The 24,559-nt window shown below is 45.2% G+C and overlaps 1 protein-coding gene across 1 annotated transcript in view; it reads right to left on the reverse strand.

The window, feature by feature from the left end:
• CFAP54 (cilia and flagella associated protein 54) overlaps positions 1–24,559 on the reverse strand; it is a 2,172,274-nt gene that overhangs the window by 2,086,806 nt on the left and 60,909 nt on the right. The window contains exon 5 of the mRNA XM_085653834.1: positions 9,515–9,573. Within this exon, the coding sequence (XP_085509960.1) occupies positions 9,515–9,573 (59 nt within the window). The remainder of the gene's footprint in view (positions 1–9,514; positions 9,574–24,559) is intronic.

The raw sequence follows: 24,559 nt of genomic DNA on the forward strand, positions 1-24,559 counted from the left end.
TATGGACTACCATAGGCATTGCACTAGAATGGACTTCTTAAATATCTCCCCAGACTTGCAGGGCCGAAATCCGTGGGCGGGATTATTGCGAATTTTGAAGAGCTGGGAAGGGCTTCACGGCTGCACTTACTGTTTCTTATGCAAAGGTTTTAGTTGGCACTGGGATTAGATGAGCACTCCAGGGTTGCCATAGACTATGTCGCCGGACACCCCCCTCTGGGTTCTCGAGTCAGACCACCGGATTGGTGTGAGACTGGAGCGGATGAGGGGGAATTAGTGATGCCACCTAGGCATGGTCCCCGAAGGGAAATACCCGAGAGTCCATGGGGTGTTGTGGAGTGCGGTTGAGCCCTTGTTCGGGGGGCAATTGAGGGAGGGACGGGGAGGGGACATGACTGGCAGGTTGGGGTTTGCTTCAGTGGGAGGGGGGAGGGTGATGAGGAGACAATTCAGGGAGGAGTGTTGGGAGTTGGGGTTGAGGGTGGGGGGCGGGGGTCCGAGAGGGGAGATTTGTTTGGGTTGGAAAATATGGATGGAAGGTTGCTGGAAGGATGAGTTGCTCAATCATGCGGATTTGATACTGCGGATGTTGGGGCCGGCACTGTTGCTTGCACGGTTGTCTGTGAGGGGGGTGATGCAGAGCGCCATATCGCTGGCAGGAGTGTGTGGTTTGGCTGAGAGATGAATGAGCTGGCACGAAGAAAGAGGATCGCGATATTGTCATGGAATGTCCGAGGATTAAATGATGCTAGGAAATGCAGGAAGGTGATGGCCTATTTGGAGCAGCACCAGGTACAAATCGCATTATTGCAAGAAACACACCTTAGTCCCAGATCACATTACACTCTGGCTGGCAAATGGGCAGCGGTACGTAGCTTTTCGTCCTATTCAGGATATGCTAGAGGGGTGGCGATTTTGATTAAGAAGACGGTGCCTTTTGTTAAGCTGGGTGAGCGGGTGGATACGGACGGCAGATTTTTGTTGCTGTGGGGCAGGCTGGGTACTGACACGATCACGATAGTCAACTGTTATGGTCCTAATGTGGACTCGCCGACTTTTTTCACACAGCTATGGGGACAGATACTTAACATTGGCTCCATGCATATAGTATGGGGTGGCGATTTTAATGTGGCGCTGGCCCCGGGAATGGACAGGTCGGATGGTGGTCACCACTACAACAAACGAGCGCGAGATGCCTTAGCGGGTATAGTTGAGGAAGGGAGATTGATAGATAGTTGGAGGCTAGTACATGCCGGACTGCGTGAGGGTACGCACTTTACAACGCATGCTAACACATGGGCTAGATTGGATTACTGTTTTTTGTCCCGGGGCATTGCGGTGGATCTAGGTAAGGTTACGCATCTGCCGCGTACGTATTCGGATCACTGCCCAGTTCTGGTTCAGGTGGCAATGCCGGGATGTGGGGGTGCTGCCATGCGCTGGCGCATGCAGCCCATGGCCCTCCTGGACCAGGTATTTCGAACAGAGCTGGGGGAGGAGATCGCAGAGTTTTTTCCCCGCAATAAAGGATCGGTGGCCAGCGTGGAATCCATCTGGGAGGCATTTAAGGTGACGGTCAGGGGATACTATATGGCGAAGAGTTTTGGGGTCCTGAAGACCATACGGAGTACGCTTGCGAAATTAGAAGAGGAACTTAAAGGGCTGGAGACCAGGATGAACCGGGAGCCGATGGGCCCCCCCCATACAGAATTCAGAGAAAAGCTCACGCAGTATGAAAGAGAAGCGGATAGAGAGGCTCGCTTCCGAGGCAAATACTGGCAGGCTTGCAGGTATTGTGAGGGGGAGAGACCAGGGCGGGCACTGGCGGAAATTACTCGGCAACCGCGTTACACAACACATATATTTATATTGGAAGTATGCACGTCGGAGGGGGTCACACATCGGGACTCCAAAGGTATTCTGAAACATTTCACTGCACACTATGAAGAGCTGTATATGGCACGCAGCACTGGAGAGGTGATATTTGGGGATTTTCTGGATGATGTGGCACTGTGCTGGCTGAGTGATGACCATAGGGAGTTTCTTGGTGCGCCGTTTGAATTAGATGAAATCCGGGACGCGATTATGTCTCTGCGTAACGGTAAAGCAACGGGCCTGGATGGACTGCCGGCGGAATTTTATAAATGCTATATTGATATCATGGCCCCAGTCCTAAAGGAGGTCTATGAGGAGTCTTTGGAGGTGGGAGTGTTGCCGAGGTCCATGAGGGAGGTGCTGATCACCTCGTTGTTGAAGCCGGGCAAAGACCCCACTGACTGCGATGCGTATCGGCCGCTGTCTTTAATTAACTGCGACGCTAAAGTCCTTGCGAAGGTGCTGGCCAATAGATTATCGTTGTTAATGACTAAAATAGCCCTCCCGGACCAGTCCGGATTTATCCCTGGGAGATCTACAGCCCACAATTTGCGTACCCTTTTCTCACTGATAAATACAATAGCGCCGGAGTTGCCAGTGGCGGCTGTATTTCTAGATGCTACCAAGGCATTCGACTCGGTAGAGTGGAATTATCTATTTGCTATTTTATACAGGATGGGGTTCCCAAAAATATTTGTTGCCTGGATACGATTGTTGTATACTGACCCGAAGGCGAGAGTGTTAATTAATGGTGAAATGTCGGGCCCGATTTCCTTGACAAGAGGTACCAGACAAGGCTGTCCGTTATCCCCGTTATTATTTGCTATTGCGATCGAGCCACTGGCGTGTCGTATCCGCCAACTGCATAAGCAAAGCGCTTTTAAGTGTGTTCAGCGTCAGATAGACGTCTCGTTGTATGCAGATGACTTGACACTATATGTGGTAGATCCAGTGACGAATCTCAATCCACTGCTCCGGGAGTTTTTGGTATTCGGTCGGATGTCTGGTGTGCAAATTAATTGGAAAAAGTCGCAGTTCTTTCCCCTGACTCCTGCGGTGGGCCGCTTTGCATTGGATTATCCACTCGAATGGTGTGACTCGGACTTGCGTTACTTAGGAAATCAGATATCGAAGAGTAAGGAGGAGACGGTGCGCTTAAATTACGGTACTGCTATCGCTGGGCTCACTGAGGATGTGACGAGGTGGATTTCTCTGCCCTTCACCATGGCTGGGAGGGCCTCACTTATTAAAATGGTGGTGTTGCCCCGGTTTTTATATTTGTTCCAAAATGTCCCCTACTATCCGGGCGCGTTTTTTTTCCGTACGCTTCGTACGGAGCTAATTAGATTGTTCTGGGCTGGGAAGCAGCCACGATTGGCATGGTCAATTATTACCCAGCCCTATGGGAAGGGGGGATTTGATGTCCCTGATTTCTTGGCCTACTTCCTTAGTGCTCAGGCCCAGTTTGCATACCACTGGTTTGCGCCTACGCCATATTTGCCACAGCTGGCTGTGGAAGACTGGCTAGTTAGACCGCTGCCACTTAAAGGCATTATCCAGGGCCCAGTACGTGTGCTCGATTCTCCGGCTGCAACGGTGGCATGCACGGTGGATGCGTGGCAGCGGATACTCCGCAGAGTCGCACTTCCGTTATTGTATGCGCCAACATTGCCGCTGGTTTATCACCCGGGTTTATCCCTGCTGCAGGAGAAGGGGTTCCAAGGGATGTGCGCTGTGCTAGGGGTCCGCTGCTGGGGAGACCTATTCCTGGATGGTCGGTTCAAAACGAAAGACCAATGGTTTCATGGGGTACAGCACACACCGTTAGATGTTTTTTATTATCTTAGGCTGAGGCAGGGGCTGAGGGCTGTCATACCGCATTTCCCGGAAGAGCCTGCAGTGGTAATGCCCCTACAAGTTTTACTTACGTCGGAGGATGGCAGACATCTTGTTTCGCATATATACCGGAGTATTCGTGAACACAGTGGTAGTGGTGAAAGTAGCGCGCTCAGTCAGTGGAGTGAGGATCTAGGGAAAGAAATAACGGAAGCGCAGTGGGCATATTGTTGCGGGTTAACCGCACAGATATCGGCTAGCTGCAGATTGCGAATTATTCACTATAAATTCCTGCAACGAATGTATTACACGCCTGTGCGGAAGTTGCGGTGTCATCTGGCGGACAATGATCGGTGTGAACGCTGTCACTCGGAAGGGGCTGGGTTCTTACATTTAGCATGGCTATGTCCGGCAGTGGCTGAGTACTGGAAGCAGGTTCATCAAGCGCTGACGGTTATGATAGGCGACACGATTGCATGTGATCCGTTGATACTGCTGCTGGGCTACACTATGGACATACCGAAGAGATACAGGAAACTTGGAGATATCGCAATTTTGATGGCAAAAAGGAGGGTGGCCTGTAGGTGGGAGAGGGGCCGTGCACCGAAATTTAAAGAGTGGGTGGCTGATTTATTATACTGTCAGGAACAGAATATACTATACGCGGAAACGCAGCCAGTGAGTAGTAGAGCCAAGGACGTATGGGACCCATTCAGGGAGTACTTAGCGGCCGCGGCAACCTCAGAAGGGGACGGAGCTCTGGAAGCGGGCGGGGCAGACCTTGCAGCTGATGCATGAGGGCTGGAATGCAGGGTTTGGGAGCCGCTAGAGGGCGTTACTTGGGGGGAGGATGACTGCTGACATGTTGAAGCTGTGGTTCTAATGGTGGTCGTGGCAGCTACAATAGAACATGCATTGATGCGGAGATGGTTGGCTGACCTGCCCAGTATGGAAGCTCTCTAGGAGTGGGAGAGAGGAAGGGGTTCTGCAGAGGTACAGTAGTATGGTTTGCAGCACAAGGCCTACGGAAGTGTGAGGTGCTGATTGGGGTGTAGCGGCTGTAGAGGGGTTTATTAGAGGTCCGCCCCTTACAGCGGACTGCTCCGGAGGCGGCTGCAGCGGGTGCGACCGCTGGGTGAGACCGTGTACGCTCATGTGGGCCTGGGCGGTTATAGGATCACTGTTGGGCATCGGACATTGCTATGGGAGCTATGACTCTCTGTTTAGCATGAGACTGTTTGGCATTTACCCTTCAGACTAACTCTTCCTGTGTTACACAGTCTGGCAAGGTAACTGTAAACGAAGCGCGTCCCCCTGAAACTAAGATTGACATGCACAGAGCTGCTTTGATAAGGGGGTGCGTTGGAATCCCTCGCCACCGAACCTCTGGGGTGTCGGAGACATGGCTGTGTGTATCAGGGCTGAGGGCGGGGGGAATGTTGTACGGTAGCCGGCCCGAGAGGTTGTAGGCGTGACGATGTATGATTGTGGCAACTTGTTAATAAAGGTTTTTGAAATCAAAAAAAAAAAAAAGTGTAATAAAATACTTTGAACTAAAAAAAAATAAAAGGGGCTTACATTACACCCCATCGCTTTTCATTAGCTTCTATGCTTGCCACTTACTTTTCCTCTGTTACTATTGGCTGTAGCATTGTTTCTTCCTATTGTTCCTTGTGCGTCTCTTATCAGTTGCCTGGTGCCGAACTTCTGTTTCCCTCTGCTTTTGTAGGACTATTTGCACTGTGCATGTTAATATAAAGTGCTGCCCCCCTGCTTGTCCTCTCTTCCTCCGACCTCTTCCCCAGCGCAGCAGCTTCACCTCCCGTGCTGCTTCTACCACAGATTGTTGTGTCTCTGCACAGGTAATGTTATTTGTGTAGCACCTGTTAGTTCTCATCCTCGGATGCTGCCCTGGCACGGTGCCATACTTCCAAGTGGCTCCTCCAACTAGGCAGCTTCCTGAAGCCATTGCAAAGAGACCACTAGCACGGGAGTGGCCGCAGTGCTGGAGCGTTCTCTGCACACTGGCACATAAGGAAGGTAGCCTCTGGGATGCTTAATTTTACTGCTAGCAATTTATGCTGCACGGAGGACATCAACCGGCAGTGACCAGAGAATAAAGCAATCAAGCTTTCGCTGCTTTCCACACACATAAGCTGCATGTTAAAATAACTGTCATGGCCGTCAGACGCAACATGAAAGTATCAGTCGCGCCGGCATGACTCGCAGGTTGGGGGGCAGGGGTCGGGAGGTTGGGGGGCAGGGGTCGGGAGGGGGGGGGGGTAGTTTTAAAGAAATAAAAAACGTATCTTCGGCGGTCGGGTACAGCGTCGCGTCGTCCTGGTAGGAAGTAGCCGCAGGCAGCCACCCTTCCCTGCCCTAAACCAATCACAAAGCTGCAGCGTTGTGATTGGCTGGGATGCCGACCGCACAGGCATCTATGGGAAGGCCGTTTTTCCATGCAGGCTGCATGCAGCCTACATGGAGAAAACGGGAGAGTGTGCATCACTGGTTTGGTCAGCCCTGGGGCCGACCAAACAGTCAGCGCCCACAACATTGGGCTAGCAACTCCTCCCCAGCCCGCCCACCCTCCCGCCCCCAACCAAACCCTTATTCTGCTTTCTCGCAGTGCGAGAAGCAGAAACATAAAATGGTATTTATACCATTTTATGTTTCTGCTTCTCGCACTGCGAGAAAGCAGTGGGGCGACGCTCCTCCGCCCACATGGAGGGGCCGCCCCTGAAAGGTATGCTTCCATGCCAAATAGCTGCGCAGCGAAAAGATGGAGATTTGGATTCCTTTCGCTCCACTCATTTACAGCTAATGAATGACACTTCAGAGCTGGTTAGTCATTCTTCTCTTGCTCTTGTTTTGAAACTCACTTGCGCTCCATGCCTCTGCGGGTTGTGCATGAAGCCTCGCACAGATTTATCACCATTTAAGGGCACTGCCTCGCTTACTTTCGAGTTAAAACTAAGTAAGTACCATTTTTCTCTGGCGTGGCCCTGCAGTGCCACTTGCTGATCAATTGCTAGCGGTGGCCTTGGTAACATTATTTCCAGTTATCCATACCTCTACATCATCAGTCTTTATAACTATACTGATGCATCAGCCTTTTGGCCTATATTTAGACAGTCTTTCCGTTAAAGTATTTTCTTTCATCACTGAACACTCTGTAAACACAAGCTGACATTAGTAGTCTCCGCTCAGCTACAGTCCCTCCGTCCACTCTTTCAGACCACTGCATTATCTGCTTACTTCAGGTTCCAATGCGAACAACTTCATTCCATCAACCCCACTGCATCCAACAAAGCCATTTCCGCACCGCATAGCTTCCTTCTTTCATGGATGCAAAGTGCCCATTCCAATGAGTTATTCGACCTACTGTCTGAATAGAAACGGGGTTGTGGAGGTTTGCTGGGCTGCCTGACTCTTGCCCCACGGATTGTGGCTATCCTCCACCTTGGTTCCTCTCACCGGTGAGTTTAATTATGGTGATGAACACCTTAAATTCCTTAACGATCTTTGCTTGTTTTGTTTGCTGTTTTATACAACGTAAACTCGGCCCGAAGTCATGAGAGCACTTTGCCATTAGAGGACAACATTAGAGGGGCCTGTCAGACCAGCTTCGGGTCGACTTTGCGCTGTATAAAACAGCAATAAAAAGAAAAGCCGCTCTCCACTGGTTTATAATGGTTTCATATTGCTTATTGCGAGCAGAAGTCCAGTTTTTTTTAAAGTTTCAGGGACGAGTGAAAGGAAACATTCTTTATCTTTATACACATGTGAAATGGACAGAGTATACAGCCATGTAGTAAATGACAAACCATTAACTTATTTATACTTCTCAATCTGTGATGATCATGTGAATCTTTGATGTTGATGTGGTTCTGCGGTGGTAAATGTTTTGCGTTGCAAAATTAGAGCCAATATCTACGAGTGAGCCCATGTTTCCAACATCTGTGTGTCAGGCAACTTTATGGACTGCCAAGAAAAAGGCTGGTCATTCCGCAGTGCTGGAAATTAACCTTAATGCTTTCCAGCCCACGAAAAGTCTCTGTACGCCTGCCAGGTAGAAGTGGGGGAAGAAGAAGGCCTTGTTAGGTTTCGCCTGCACAGTTTATTCTGAACACCTTTGTGCCCTGCCCCAGTGACAGGCACTGTGAGATATCCGCACTGCCTTTTATCCTCTGCCCCAGAGCTTTCAAAGCTGCTGCGTTATATACAGCCACCCAGGGCCGGACTGGGAACCAAAACTGGCCCTGGCAAAGAGCTTGGCCAGCCCCCCTGGGAGTGGCAGAGTTGTATGCCAGGGCCTATTTCGGCCGATTTTGTTCCAGGGGTTGATTTTGCAAAACGGCCGTGTAATAGAAACGGCCTCCGGGGGCCCAAAATCGACCACCACCCTGGCGGCCCATCGGGGGAATGCCCAGTGACCGCTACGGCCAGTCCGGCCCTGCAGCCACCCACAACATGAACTTGCAAGGACACTTACAGCTGACCCACTTAATTGTATAAAATATTGTATGTTTTACATTCTTTACTCCAGTTCTCTTCTCAATGCAGGGTGAGATCATTTCACAGCTCTTTGCAAGTTTAGTTCATGAGCTCGCTCGAGAACGGCAGCATAATAATCATGCTTGGCTGCTACATGTTTTATTTCCTTTGTCCTCCTCCGTTTACCTAATCTCCCCACATTATATTACCACCAATTACTGCACAATATATTGGTTTTCTCAATTAGCAAGTGATAACACTTTTATTGAGTTTCAGTAAGTTATATTGCACAACTGCTCACCAAGCTAAATCTCACAACAAAAATAATATTAATCACGTAGGCGAAACTGAAAGCATTACCAATGCTTCTTATCCCTTATTGTGTCCTTTGAACCAGGCATTTAACCGTTTAAAACCTTGAGAGGCTGGGTCGGCCTTGCACATCTGCATGTATGCTCCATCGCAGCTCTTGTTTCACAGTGGGCACTAAGCTGGCAATAGCTCCTCAACAACTCGTGGCGCCAGTTTGAGTGACCACAGCATTACCACCTCACCTTCGTGAATAAAGCTCTGTTTACTACAGTTCTGCTGTTTGTGCCCCCGATCCTGCTGCCCCCAGGGATCCAGCAAGGACGAGCTGACAGCTGCAGAAAGGTGAACAGGCATGGTGTGTTCCACGCATGGAAGACACGGAGAGACAATGGCTGAAGGTCAACTTTTCCGGTTCGCCTGGGATAAGCCCTCTGGAAATGACTGCGCCTGCTGAAAATTCCACCCGCCCCACAGAGAAGAGACACTGACCCAAATGTTTAAGACTACTGGATACTGCCTGAAGCCAAAGCGGGGAGGCAGGGGGACCATAGAAACTTCGGACACCCGCTAGTTCCAAAAGTAAGATTACCTGAAGCTGCACGTTATGCTTTCTGATCTAGCTGGTTTCAGTCTCCTCCTGTCTCTATTGCACCTCCTTATACCTATTTTATTATCAGTATGAAGAATGCAAGAAGTTCAAGCAGTGCACAATTACCCATCTGTATTCACCTTTTAGATTACATGATTTCATTCAATCGCCCGAATACTAACACTCTTTTTGGATTATGGTTTAGAAACATAGCCATTCCACGCAACAAATATTTACTTGCACATGGTTAGAAGGTCATTGTTTAGAACAACATTTGGACAAAGATAAGAAATCATGTTTAAATACAGAAAGTAATAAGTATTCAAGTAGTGAAATTGCTGCACGGTTTACTGAAGAGCACAGATATTCACAAACAGAAAAAAACAAAAATGGTCTAGATCATACCTTAGCAGAATGACCAGCACTCATCAGAAACCTGCTTACATTGTAGATATTAACTGCTCCTGCACAAAAAGAAAACATTTAACTATATAGAACTTAAATATAGAACTTACATCAGCTTCGAAGGTGGTAGGACAAAAATGTATCCTTCTAAACATTCAAGAAACCTTATAGCCTGATCTCAGCCACCCAGCGTTCTATCGTCCGCTTCATGGTAAGGAAACTCCAACTGTGACTATTTTCTTGAAAATACCCTCACAGTGGGTCTGCCACCAACAATTGGAGGCCAATATGGCAAGGCACGCCCTGTTTAAAGCCATGTGTTTTTTTCTGGACTGTGACCGACATGTAGAGTATGGCAGACACAGGCAGGTAAAAAACATCAGTGTACGTCATTTCATGGACATTGCTCCTAAGTTTTTCGAAAGCAAAGCCACTCTTGGGGGGGGGTTCGTCTTGAAAAATAGAAATCCATGCGGAGTCAGTAACGTTGTCCAATTTTGCCTGTGGTGGTCCAGCTGTATTGGTGGAGAAACTGTGAAAAATGACAGGGGAGATTCACCGATGGGCCTGCGGCTTGACGACCTGCTCTCCATATTTTAAATGAGGTTCTTAGCTCTTGCTCTGCATTCTACCCAAAGTATTGGTAAACAAGAGCAGCAGGGACAACCAGAGACTATTCATAAAAAGGGTCGATAGATTTTTTTTAAAAAGGCCTCATGATGTGCATGCAATTCCCTACACACCAGAGCCCACCATCCCAATGCTCACTAATATAGCTATCCAAGATGCAGCTAATTTTATGCCATTCATGGTTTCTATGGACGACAAGCAAACCAAGATGGTAAAACATTATCATTCTTTGATCATGCTCGATTCCCTTTCCAACTTATTCAAGCATATTTCAGAAACGGATTAACTGAGCGGAAAGCTACATAACAGCCATATAAAATACAAAAATACGTGAATTCAGCATTAATAATATATAAAATAACAGTATTAGACATCACAACATTGACCGAGGGAGGATTGTAGTTGAATTTGTTTATGTGGATTTTTTTTGTATTGCTTTCAAGTCGCCCACTTGCAATTTCATAGTACTATGTTGGCACCTTAACATCACTGTTTCAAGATGTGTAAGGTTATCTGACTTTGCATTAACACTTTAACCAAGACATTTTAGTATATTTGAAGCTGGATTTGTCTTAATATTTTTTGTTAATAATCAACACCCAGGGTAACCTTAAATTCTCTTAATAACATGTTTCTTTACAATTCACTTAATAATTCTACAGTATACCTCATGTTATGGTGTACCCGTAGAACACGAATATGGCTTTTTAATGGTTGTGTACGCTGCCATGCATATTAATGAGTACAAATGTACATGTATTGATGCTTTCTCATATCAGGCGTGCTAATGTGTGACAGTAAACTAGGATGCTTAAAATTCCTTTAGTACTGCATGCAAGTCATAAAAATCCTTAAATAAGAACAAAAAGCAATTACAGTTGAAGAATCAAGGCAGCAAAGCAGAAATGAAAATTGAGTCCTGGTGATGTAGGGAAAGGAGAAAAGCATGGCACAAAATAAAATCTGCAAGATTCAGTTCAGATTTCAAAGATACAGAATGTTTATGAAAGAAATCGCCCTCACAACATGCTAAATCGAAGGTTTCCCAAAAGGTTGAAAAATGGCAAGGATGGTGTATGTTACAATGGCTTAGGGGTAGCAGATGATACAATAGGATGATGGTGAAAGCGCTTATCCAAGTGAAATGCGCCTATACATTGTAGCAAAAAGGAGAAATGGAAGCTTCAGACTCATTGTAGAGGTGCCTATTGATGGAGCCTTCCACTGAAGGAACATGATAGGGCACAGAGAAAGCCCTGGAACTAGTGGAGGATATGCATTAAGTAGAAAAGGTTGTGGGTTACTGGGTCAGTCAGGAACAGCACAAGACAACAAAGGAAACATCAAGCAGAAACGACCTCCGTCATCATTGGTCCAAGCATAGCTGTGAAGCAACAAGGAGCGAATAGAAAATGATAATGTAGCAATGAATCTAGGAAGTGTTGACAAGTTGGGGCTCAGCATGATTCTCAAGCACAGACTGATGTCAGCAACATCTGGAGAGCTGCACAGGTGCATGCAAACAATACCCTCCCAAGCAATCTAAATCAGGGACATCTTAAAGATTTTGGGGGCCCTGGGCCAAACATATTTTAGGGGCCCTTGTTCAGAACAGCTTTGAATTTATGATCCAATTTGAGCCCCTGTTTCCCACTAAGTTTCCGCTTCCTCAGCTGCGTTAACGATCCAGTTTGCATCATAGGCATTAGCCTATATATTTCCGATGTAAGCGGACGCGCGCAGCTGACAGCGGTAGGATTTAGTGTTTCCTGCTCTGCTACTAGGTTTTTAGTACCTTTTAAATTGTATATGTGTTGCTGAATTACTCTGTGCTTTAACAATTTCTCCTACCTACGCACACTAGCACTTTTCTTGATTCTGCTTGCCTACACCTCCTTAGCTGCTCTGATTCGTATCTCTCTTTTCCTCCAGTCCCGGTCCGCCGTGCTGATACGCCAATTGTGTGGAGGGCTGGCGCTACTATCAGGCTCCTCACTCCCGCCTACGCAGTTTCCGCTTCCTCAGCTGCGTTAGCAATCCAGTTTACATCATAGGCATTAGCCTATATATTCCCGATGCAAACGGACGCGCGCAGCTGACAGCGGTAGAATTTAGTGTTCCCCGCGTCGCTACTAGGTTTTTAATACTTTTGAAATTGTATATGGGTGGGTGAATTACTCTGTGCTTTTTAACAATTTCTCCTACCTATGCGCACTTGCACTTTACTTGATTCTGCTTGCCTACACCTCCTTAGTTGCTCCGATTAGCATCTCACTTTTCCTCCAGACCTGGTCTACCGCGGCTGATACGCCGATTGTGTGGAGGGCTGGGGCTACTATCAGGCTCCTCACTTCCTCCCACGCAGTTTCTGCTTCCTCAGCTGCGTTAGCGATCCAGTTTGCATCATAGGCATTAGCCTATATATTCCTGATGCAAACTGACGCGCGCAACGAATGTGCGCAGCGGGCACACTGCTGGCACTCCAAAGGCAAGCTCGTCTGTGCCCGTCAGCGTCCCGGAGGCGTCCTGCGCCAGCCGTGCTGCCCACTTCCCCTCCGGTGAGTTTCTTACACAATATTACAATAGGGAAAAACTGCTTAGCATTAGGCAGCTAGCATTAGGCGGCTACCATTATGCCAGTGTACAGCGGCTGATCCAAGCTTGGAGGTAGACTTTCAATGCAAGGAGTGCAACTGGTCTCTCCTCCAGCCCAGGAATCTCGCGCCCAAGATCCTCTCAGGGAACAATAAGTGTAAAAACAATAATGAAATAGAGGACTTAAAGGCCACCCTTTTAAATTGTCACTCTATGCAAAAGCATGAACCACACATTTATGACCAAATTGTAGACGAACAGTCTGATCTTTTATTTCTCACTGAGACCTGGCTGTCTGAAGCCTCCAATCCTACTATCACCTCGGCCATCCCTACGGGTTAAAAAATCCTTAGGGAGGGACCGACCGAGTGGGAAGGGGGGGGGGGGGGTGTCGCCATAATTTACAATCAAAAACTAGACTGCTCTCCCATCCCGAGGCAAAACATCCAGGGCACAGAGTCCTTAGGCTTCCACTGTACCTTATCCGCCCATCATAGCATAGCTGGTTTTCTGATTTACAGACCTCCTGGTGCAATTGGAGATTTTATTACTACGCTTAATACAGCCACCACCTTCTTGGCCTTAAAATACAACAACTGCCTTATTCTGGGAGATTTCAATATACATTTGGACAATGGAAAAGACCCTCAAACAATTTCCATGTTGGAGACGCTGCAGACCTGCAACATGTTTCCATCTATTTCTTCGGCCACCCATGAGAAGGGCCATACCCTAAACCAAATCTTTCACAACTTTGACCTATCAGTAAGCCTACCTCTTCCCATTACCTGGTCTGACCACCTCCTATTAAAATTAGTCATCCCCAACTCTGCCACAGCCCCTCGGGCTAAGGCAGGGCAGAGGGTCCCTAATTACATTCCGTTCAATAAAATATCCATCCTGATGTTAGCAGATGCCCTCAGTTGTTCATGACCGGAGCTGTCTGGCTGCCCGACTCAGACGCCCTCTCAATAGATTGATGGCTCCGAACCAACATTGGCGCAGCGGTACTGGTAGTTACCCGCTCCTCAAAGAAGTCGGCCCACCAGCTCAATGGTTTAACGATTCCCTCAGATCTAGCAAAAGAAATTGTAGAAAAATGGAACGGAAATGGCGTGAATCCTATCTACCCGAGGACAGGAAGGTGTATAAAGATACCTTAAAAGCGCTTACATTCTCATGAAGGCAGCCAAGAAAAACATCTTTCAAACCAAGATAGAAAATGCCCAAAATAGGAGTAAGGAAATCTTTAGCATAGTTAAATCCTTTACTGTACGAAAGCCGGCACAAAGGAAGGGCCATGCACGGAAGAATGGTCTAAGCAAATAGTTCAATTCTTTCACAAAAAGATCTCTGTGATCCAACAAACCATCACTAACATCTTAGAAGAAGAACTGACGTTCTACCTTAGTTCTAATAGTACATTTCACCTCTTGGATCCTCCATCTTTACTAGCTTGCCCTGAGTTTCAGCTTGAAGAGTCACTGACCCTTCTCCAAAGCATTAAGTCTGGCTCTCCTACCGACCCATGTCCAGCAAATATCCTGAACCTATTAGGTCCCACCATAAACCCCACGGTAAACCAGCTCTTTAATGCTTCTCTCTCCTCAGACAACATGCCAAAATTATGGAAGAATGCTAATATTCTTTCACTGATTAAAAAGGCTAACGCCAAACCGACAGACCCTGCCAACTACAGGCCAATCTCCCTTCTCCCAGCCCTCTCCAAAGTATTAGAGAAGCATGTAAACAAGGCCCTCCAAAAACATATTGACGATGGGAAGCTCCTTCATGAGTCCCAATCCGGTTTTAGGGCTAACTGCAGTACGGAGTTCGCTCTGCTGGAAGTGACTGAATTTATCAAGGGTAAGCTGGACCAGGGAGGCAAGGCTGTTCTCATACTGCTCAATCTGTCGGCGGTCTTCGATACGGTTCCACATGAGAGGCTCCTGGAGAGACTGGGGGGGACCGTCTTAACATGAATGTCATCCTTCTTGGCAAATAGATCTCAGGACATCTGTCTCCCCCCTTTCTCATCCCCGGTTCCGGCCATGAATGTAGGTGTCCCTCAGGGGTCCAATGTTAGTCCTATCCTTTTTAATATATATCTATCCCCCCTTGCATTTCTGGTAGAGGAAGAGGGCACCAAAATTGTTTCCTATGCTGATGACACTCAGCTGACTTTTACATGTGAAAAAGGAACCGACTTTGATGGGCAATGATTAGGTCTTGCCTCACAAAGGTTTTTAACTGGCTTAAGATCAATCAGCTGAAGTGCAATCCTGACAAAACTGAAGTTGTTTTCTTTGGTAATCCAGAAACGCCTGACTGGAGCTCTTGGTGGCCAAAAGATCTGCCGCCCCTGCCCGCGGAAAAGGAAAAACGTCAAAAACTTCGGAATTGTCATAGACAAGACACTCTCCATGAGCTTTCAAATCCAAAATCTAACTGGCGCTTGCTATGGCATACTCTGGATGCTAAAAAAATTCCTGCCACTGTTACCACTTAAGAGCAGAAAAATCGTGGTGCAGGGTCTGGTGACATCAAAGCTTGACTATGTCAACAGATTGTACCTCGATCTTCCCAGATGCCTTATCCAGCACCTACAAGTGGTACAAAACGCGGCGGCCAGAGCCATCCTGAGACCAAAACCCAGATCTTGTATGACCCATATTCTTAAGTCTCTACACTGGCTCAACATATAAGAACGGATCGACTTCAAAGCGATGACCAGCTTCTTTAAAGCTTTCCACGGCTATCGTGCCTAAAATATGCCATGCCCGCACTGGAGGCAGATCCCTCGGCTTTCTAGGTGGAAAATTGTGGAATAGACTCCGAGTCTCTGAGACTAACCACATACCTACTCTCTTTCAGGAAGAAAAAACAAGTTACTTACCTGTACACTATGGTTCTCCAGTATTATCTTTCATAGATTCACATGCTTGTATCTTCCCCGTTGTCATGTTGGGAGTCTCACGGTAAAAGAATAACCATAGCAATAAAAGAAAAAACTGCCTAGAAACCATAGAAAAGTATATCCTTGGGTAACCACCTATCCTCATTATGTGTCCCAAACAACAGCCAATCAGCTGCCAGCCCTGAGCTACACCATCCCCAGCAGAGCCACCATACCTCAGATTTCCAACAGACCAAGAGTGAGCCACGTACGAAACCAGAGATAAAGGTGGTCTACCTAAGAAGAAATGGGGAGGCGGGCGGGCCGCATGTGAATCTATGAAAGATAATACTGGAGAACCATACTGTACAGGTAACTCGTTTTTTCTCCAGTATTGAATCTTTCATAGATTCACATGCTTGTATCAGAAAAGATAGCAGTCCTTATCCCATGGAGCGTTTCTAGGATAGACCCCTTTGCCTCTAGGGCTCTGCTTTGTCCTTTTTAAAACGCTATACTGTATATTTTGATATTGCTGTAAGAAAAAAATCATTAAGAACTATGAAACAGTTCTTTACAGCTATGAAAATATATATATATATATATATATATATATATATATATATATATATATATACACACATATATACATATACACACACACACACACACACACAATTATATATATATATTTATTATCTACTGGCGGTCGCTAGTAGATAGTTATAGTTAGGACCTATTTTCCATAGAAAATCCGCAACATTCTATTGGGAATATCTTTGGCGCCGATTGACGAATCTTCGCAAAATATTCCAAACTTTTGGCTAGCTCCGCTCCGCTCCGCTCCTACCCTGAAAGTTTCACGGTGATTCGTCAAGCGGGGGCAGAGAAAAAAGGGGATCCCAAAACACGTTTTCCCCATGCAATTTCCCATAGGATCTGTTGTCGCAGCTACAGCCCGAACCACTGAACGGAATGACACCAAATTTGGCAAAGAGGTAGTCCTCAGTTCGGACTCGTGCCTTTTGCATATATGGTGTGAATCTGTTCAGTAGTTCCTGAGTAAATTAGGGTAAAAAAGTTAGTGATATCTATGGCCGCGGAGGATCCGCGGACCGTACACGAACCGTATGCGCACCCTCCCCGAACCGAGCGCGCACCCTCCCGATCGCGTGCTGAATGCTAATTGGCTGTCTAGTGTCTCTCTACATTCGAAACCAGGAACTGTTGGCGGCCATTTTCTGCCTCGGTAGAAGCGAGGCTGAAGAAGCAAGGGGAAAAAGTGTGTAAAACATATAAAGGGGGCAGAGTGGAAATACTCTAACCCTCTAGAGGTGCTTAGGGGGTCCCTGAAGGACCCCCTGGGGCCGCCCTTTTTTTATAAAACAAAACGGTGAAATGCGCGCACGGTGCGCGCATCCTATCGCGTTGGGTGCACGGATTCTCTCGCGTTGGGTGAGCGGTTCCTAACGCGTTGGGTGCGCGGATCCAAAAAACATGGAAAAAAATATAAAATAACGTTTTGAACATATAGTTAAATATAAAAAAATATGTTTGAAAAACCCATTAAGTTCAAATAATATTTTTTAATTTTTAAAAGAATTAATTGAAAAAATAAGTTTAAAAAATGGTGATAAAAAAGTATTTTAAAAAAATGTAATTAATGAAATTGACACACTGAATTTGAAAAATATAGAAATCCAATCAAAATCATTAAACATGATATCTGCAGAGACAAGTTATAGATAGGAATTAGCATTTAAAAAACCTTTGAAATTCACTGAAAAAACCATAGGTTTCATGGACGTTATAGTTAGGAATTAGCATTTAAAAAACCTTAGAAATTCACTGAAAAAACCATAGGTTTCAGGGGCGTTCTAGTTAGCTGGACATTTCCCTCATACATAACCCTAGAAATTCCCCTGTTATAGTTAGTTCAGCTAACTATAACTCGCGCCGTCGCAATGCACTGCTGATGACGTCACATATTACATCACTCATGACATGGTCAGTGCCATCACTGATGACATCACTGAGGACATCTCAAATGACATCACTGATGACATCATCCATTGAGTATGTGTTTCTGAACAGTTTTATTATGTTTAATATATATAGGGAAAGGCCTGTTGAAAAATAAGTGGGTGTACAAGTGTGTGAATGGATGATTTTCTAGGTGCGTAACTGACTCTATAAGTGAGTCATTAAATGTATCTTACTGCAGACTAGTATCTAAACTGTGTGAATATCTGTATGTGTCTGTGTGTTGGTGTATAAGTGGCTGCATGGTTTTTTGAATAGCTATATGAGTGTCTATATGGGTTATTGATTGGTTGTCTGAGTATCTGTAGGGGTGCCTGAGTGTTTGTGTGGGTAGGGTGTGTGTGACTGTGATAGATGTGTGAGTGGGGGATTCAGTGGGTGCGTGTTTTTAAGAGTGTATCTGTGATGGACTGTATGGTTGGGTGAGTGTATGTATAGGTGTGTTAGTGATTGAATGTATATCTCAGTGGTACATGTGTGAGTAACTACATATGTTAAAGGCAGTATATATGTGTGTAAGAGTATATAAGTGGGTATATGTGAGAGTGTGTGATTGTGAGAGTGGCTGTATGGATGAGTGTGTGCTTGTATCAGTTATTATATAAGAGCGTAAGAATGTGGTACTATTTTTATGAGTAAGTGAACTTGTGTGTGTATAACTGCATAGGTGAGTAAATGGGAGTGTGATTAATTATTTCCATGACTGACTAGGTGTGTGAGTATGTCTATGGATGATTGGTGGTGTCCGAGTGTCTATATAGGTATATAAATGCATATGATAGTCCTTTACTGAGTGACTGTAAGTATGAGTGACTCTACAGGTGAGTGAGTGGAGGTGTGTGTAGACCTAAGAGTCAATGAGTGTATATGTAGTTATTGGTATTGGAGTATCTATGGTTTTGAAAATGGAAGTCTGAAATTTTGAGTCGGTGTATCAAAGGTTATATTAGGGTGTGAGAAGATTCACTAATTTATCACATGGATGACGTCATCAGTGATGTCATCAGTGATGTCATTTGAGATGTCATCAGTGATGTCACTGACCATGTCATGAGTGATGTAATATGTGACGTCATCAGCAGTGCATTGCGGGGGCGCGAGTTATAGTTAGCTGAACTAACTATAACAGGGGAATTTCTAGGGTTTTTTTTTTTCTTTTTTTTTCCTTTTTTTTTTTTTTTGTTCCTCATTTACTGCCATGGTTCCAGACTACTGAGAGCCAACTGTATGGGTGGCGAAAGTTGCGAGTGTACCAATGCGCTGTCACAGCTGATGCTGGAAGGGCAGTAGGTGACAAGTCAAATACAGGAGCCCTACAGCTGCCATGGTCACCCCAGCAGCCCAACCATTACTAGTCAACAGACAGAAGTTAACCAACTTTAAGGTTGTATGTGCTGTTACCGTAGAGACCTACGAGCCTGGACCATCGGAAAAAGAGAAGAACAGCAAGATAGTACCAAGGCAGGATAATCATCGGAGCTGGGGAAAAAAAAAAAAAAAAACCCCAGCCAGCACAACAAATTCAAACCAGGCCATCCAGTAACCTCCAAAAGTTTCTCCTGTCTCGATTACCAGCCCTGGCGATATCTAATATAGAGAACTGAAGCAGGGATCTACGCCACTCAAAGAAAGATGGTACAGTGGGCTCTTTCCAACGTTTACAGATTTCTCTACGAGCCACCAACATTGCGTAGAATAGAAGACTACCAGCCGTTGATCGTGTGCAATCTGATGTTCCAAAAATTACTAGCTTCAGATCTATTAATAGCGGACGACCTAGCCAGGCCGAGAGTTTGCTACCAATTGCGTCCCAAAATGGAGTTAAGTGAGGGCATTCAAAAAACATGTGAGCATCAGTAGCCTCCATAAGTCCACATCTCGGACAAGCCACCAGACCACCAGCCGCGAATTTCGAAAGTCTATGTGGAGAGTAGTAAGCCCTATGTAATGTAAACAAGTGATTCCTGCGTAGCCTAGCTGGTTTCACTAATTCCCACAGCAGTTTACAGGAAAACAACCAAAGATCTACAAGATTGGGGGTCGGTACCAGGGCACTCCACAGCTGTTCCGGGAGAAGAAAATCGCCGTCCATTTCATCCATTATTAAGGAGTACCATAGCGAGACCTCTTTTTTTACAGCAGGCTGATCAACTAAGAGGGTTTCCAGCTGACTTCCTCCCCCTAGAATGAACTTAATAGAACGCGTAAGTCGCATTCTTACCGCTTGGGCCCAACTTGCTATTTGTAGATATTTAAATCTCGAAAGATTGGGCCCAACTTTACGAACTAGGTCCTCCCAGGGGAGCAAAGTCCCTTCCACAAAGAGATCCCCCCAAACAACCAACCCAGATTCCCTGAGTGGTAAAGCCAGTGCGTCATTAAGCCAGGTTGGCGCCTCAGGGAGGTCCCATAGAGGAGCTCTGCTAGAATAATACCCCAAGTTAATACGGGATTTTATTTTTGCCCAAGTTCTTGCCAGACCCTGTAGGATCTTCAACTTGACCTTTTTGAAGAATTTGGGATCTCCGAATTTAAACAGAAAACCAGACTGCCCAACTCCTTCGCACTTCAACAGAGTGGCAAACAAATTGCCGATCCCGACGCCAGAAGGTGTTTTTAAAAGCATACGTGAGTGGGAAAGCTGGAATGCCCAGAGATAAACCTGTAGGTCAGGACCGGCCAAGCCCCCCTTCTCTCTCCGACGCCTTATCTTTTTCCAGGCTATCCTTGGGTTTTTATTACACCAAATAAAAGAGCTTATCTCGCTCTGGAGTTTAGCCAACAAAACGGGTTCAAAGTAAAGAGGAATTGTATTAAACAAGAAAGAAACCCTAGGGAGAATAGACATTTTCACCAGGTTAACTCTACCAATTACAGTAAGGGGAAGGTGAAGCCAAGCTCTCATCAATTTGCGACATTCTTTTGCAATTCTAGCAAAGTTGGTAGGGGCGATCTGAGAGATATCCTTAGTAATGTTTAAGCCCAAATAGCGAAGAGTCTTATTTGAGCCATTACCACAGCTGCTACCGACATCGTTCCACACCAATGTTTCTGTTTTGGCTGCGTTTACCTCATAACCAGGGGAATTTCTAGGGTTTTGTACGAGGGAAATGTCTAGCTAACTATAACGCCCCTGAAACCTATGGTTTTTTCAGTGAATATATATATATATATATATATATATATATATATATATATATATATATATATATATATATATATATTCAATGAAAAAACCATAGGTTTCACACATGTTATAGTTAGCTGGAAATTTTACTGATAAAAAACCAATGAAATTCCCCCGTTATAGTTACTGTAGGCAACTATAACTCACGCAACCGCAATCCTCTGCTGATGCTAATACTGTATTTAGACACTTATTTGCCCATGTCTTCTTCCATTAAATTTTAGCTATACATATATTACAAATATTTTTTTTTCATAAAGACACATATGTCATCAGCAGAGGATTGCGGTTGCGTGAGTTATATCAGTTTATCAGTAAAATTTCCAGCTAACTATAACATGTGTGAAACCTATGGTTTTTTCATTGAATTAGCAAGGTTTTTTAAATGCTAATTCCTAACTATAACGTGTGTGAAACCTATGGTTTTTTCAGTGAATTTGTACGGTTTTTTAAATGCTAAGTTACTTTACGCCATTCGTGGCGGGCACGGCCACTTAACGCAGTTCGTTCCGTGCACGCACGGTGCGCTTCGCGCACCGTGCGCGCACTTTACGCAGTTAGTGCCGTACACGCAAGGTGGGCACGCAGTGCGCTACGCGCACCGCGTGCCCACGTTACGCACCGTGCGCACATGGAGGACATATTATGCGCTTCCTTGTGATAGGTAATCTGTTAAATTTAATTTGTAAGTGATGACAATAATATGCCATGCACAGAGAGTGTTTTTTTTTTTTTTATTAAAATTTTTAGCGTAAGCGCACCGTACGCGTACGGTAAGCGTAATCGGCGAAATTTTCAAAAAATAAAAATGTACCGTTTTTGGCCTTGGGGGATCTTTGAGGACTCAACTAACATGGCTATGTGCATGGGCGCTGTCTAAACAGCCCCTTTATATGTTTTTTGCCTTTGTTTACAGCCCCCCCCCTCAGAGTGCGAGAGAGAAAATGGCGGCCGCCGCTTCCTGGTTTCGACCGATTCGAATGTTTACTTAGATGTAACAGCCAATCAGAATCGCGCTCGCGCACACCACCGTACGCGTACGGTAAGCTTACGGTAAGCGTACCGTAAGCTGGCTCAGATATATATATTGATTTAGAGGCTATTTTCTCAGAATCTACTGAACAGATTTACACCAAACCTACAAAAGGCACTTCCTTGACCTGAGGACTACCTCTCTGCCAAATTTCTAGTAATTCTGTTCAGCCGTTCGGGCTGTAGCCCTGTCTAAAGGTCCTATGGAAAAATGCATGGGAAAAACGCGTTTTGGGACCCCCCTTTTATCTCAGCCCCCGCTTGACGAATCCCCCCGAGACTTTCAGGGTAGGAGCGGAGCGTAGCGCCCCACCTATTTTGAGAAATTCGCGAGGATTCGTCGACCGGCGCCAAAGTTATTCAAAATAGAATGTTGCGGATTTCCTATGGAAACAGGGTCCTAACTATAACTACCTACTGGCGACCGCCAGTAGGTAATATATATATATATATATATATATATATATATATATATATATACATACATACATATACATATACCTTAGTGAAACAGGTGCTGCAAAACTGCTTGGCCCACTACTGAATCTGCTTTCCACTCCGTGTCCAGACAATAATGCCAGGTAAACGTGTGCAAATTTGTCCATGTTGCCGCTCTGCAAATGTCCGGGAGTGAGACCCCCGCCAGCAACGCTGTTGAAGTTGCCAACTTACGAGTGGAATGAGCGTGCTCTCGTGAGTGCAAAGGTTTTCCTGCTTTTTCATGACATAAAACGATGGCAGATGCAATCCATCTAGAAATGGAAGATCTTGAGAGGGCCAAACCTTTCCTGGGCCCAGCATAGGCTACAAGTAGTTGGTTTGTTTTACGAAAATATTTCGTTTTGTCAATGTAGAATTTGAGACATCTCCTAATGTCCAACGTGTGCAGAGATTTTTCTGCTGCAGTTGATGGGTCTTTGAAATATGTGGGCAACACAATTGGTTCATTGAGATGAAAAGCCGTAGGAACTTTGGGAATAAACTTTGGGTTTGTCCTGAGAATTACTTTATCCTGTTTGAATTGTAGGAAAGGCTCCGCAACCAAAAATGCTTGGATCTCACTGACCCTCCTGGCTGAAGTCAGGGCAAGAAGTAAAGCTACTTCCCATGAGATGAACTCCAATTCAGCTTTGTGAATCGGTTAGAACGGAGCTCTCACGAGTTGAGACAAAACTGTGTTGAGCTGCCAAGGAGGCGGCGGATGTTTAACTGGTGGGTACACTCTGAACAGAATTTAGGAATTCTTTAAGAAGTCTTTGAGACCAAAGCCATGGACGATCTGGAGTCCTGTGGTATCTGGAGATAGCCGCAAGATGTACCTTTATTGATGCATGAGAAAGACCGGCCTTGTCTAGGTGTAGTAGATACGGAAGTATTTGCTCTGGTGAAGAATTAAAAGGGTGTAAAGCTTGTGTTGAACACCAATTGCAAAATCTCTTCCATTTTGCTGTATAGGTTTTGTTACTAGAAATTGCTCAAGAACTTGCTAGTATCTCTCTGCATTCTTTAGGAATATCTAACAATTGAAATTCATGCTCATAACGTTCCAAGCTGACAAGTTTAGAGAGGTCAATTGCGGAGGAAGAACCTGTCCTTGTCTCATGGAAATTAGATCCTGAATTACTGGGAATTGCACTCTGGGTTCCACTGACAATTGGAGGAGTTCCGTGTACTAAGTGTCTTTGCAGAGAAGGTACGACAATGCTTGCACTCCTTTGGTAAATAACAACAGGAGTATAACCCATATACCACGTTGAGAGGTGGGTAGGTATGTAAGAAAAAGCAACAATTCTCAACAGGTATTATTACGCTAGACAATTAAAATTGTATGTCCAAGACATTAGACCGAGGGGAAAAAAGGAAGACTCTTTGAAAAACTTTTGAAGAATGTATTTAAATCAAAACATCATTTGAGCGTCATTCGTGGAAACACGAGAAAGTAATTTTTACAGTTGTATCAGCACTGTAGAAATACATTTTTGAGAAAATAATAATAAATAATAACAACCCAAATTGTACTTGGTGCCGGATGTGAAAGTGAAAGTGGCGACACAAGTGACAATTGTGAAAAACAGCGACGGCGGCGCAAGAGAAGTGACAAATAATATACAGTGTGCCTAGCTCAATTTGTTCTTTGCTAAACTTTTGACCTTCAACAGTTGGAAATGCGGTACTGTTTTTTGCCTATATTCTATTTAAAATGTCTAAAAGCTCTAAAAAGAGGCTTTTCAGATCTTGCAGATCCTGTGGGAAAGCCAGATTATTTTCTGAGGATCCCCACAAGGAGTGCTTGTACTGTCTGTACCCTAAGCATGTCCCAAAGGAGTGCAAGAAAAAGCAACAATTCTCAACAGGTATTATTACGCTAGACAATTAAAATTGTATGTCCAAGACATTAGACCGAGGGGAAAAAAGGAAGACTCTTTGAAAAACTTTTGAAGAATGTATTTAAATCAAATGTTCAGCGCCATTAATCGCGCAACATTTCTCTTGTGGTTTTCTCGTTTCAAACGATTGTCTTGAATTACCATAAATAATCAATTTATTTCCTCAACCACAGTTTATTTTATATAAATTGTTCACACTGTATATTATTTGTCACTTCTCTTGCGCCGCCGTCGCTGTTTTTCACAATTGTCACTTGTGTCGCCACTTTCACTTT

The sequence above is a fragment of the Triturus cristatus genome, chromosome 4_1 (assembly GCF_964204655.1).
Source record: "Triturus cristatus chromosome 4_1, aTriCri1.1, whole genome shotgun sequence".
Classification (NCBI taxonomy): domain Eukaryota; kingdom Metazoa; phylum Chordata; class Amphibia; order Caudata; family Salamandridae; genus Triturus; species Triturus cristatus.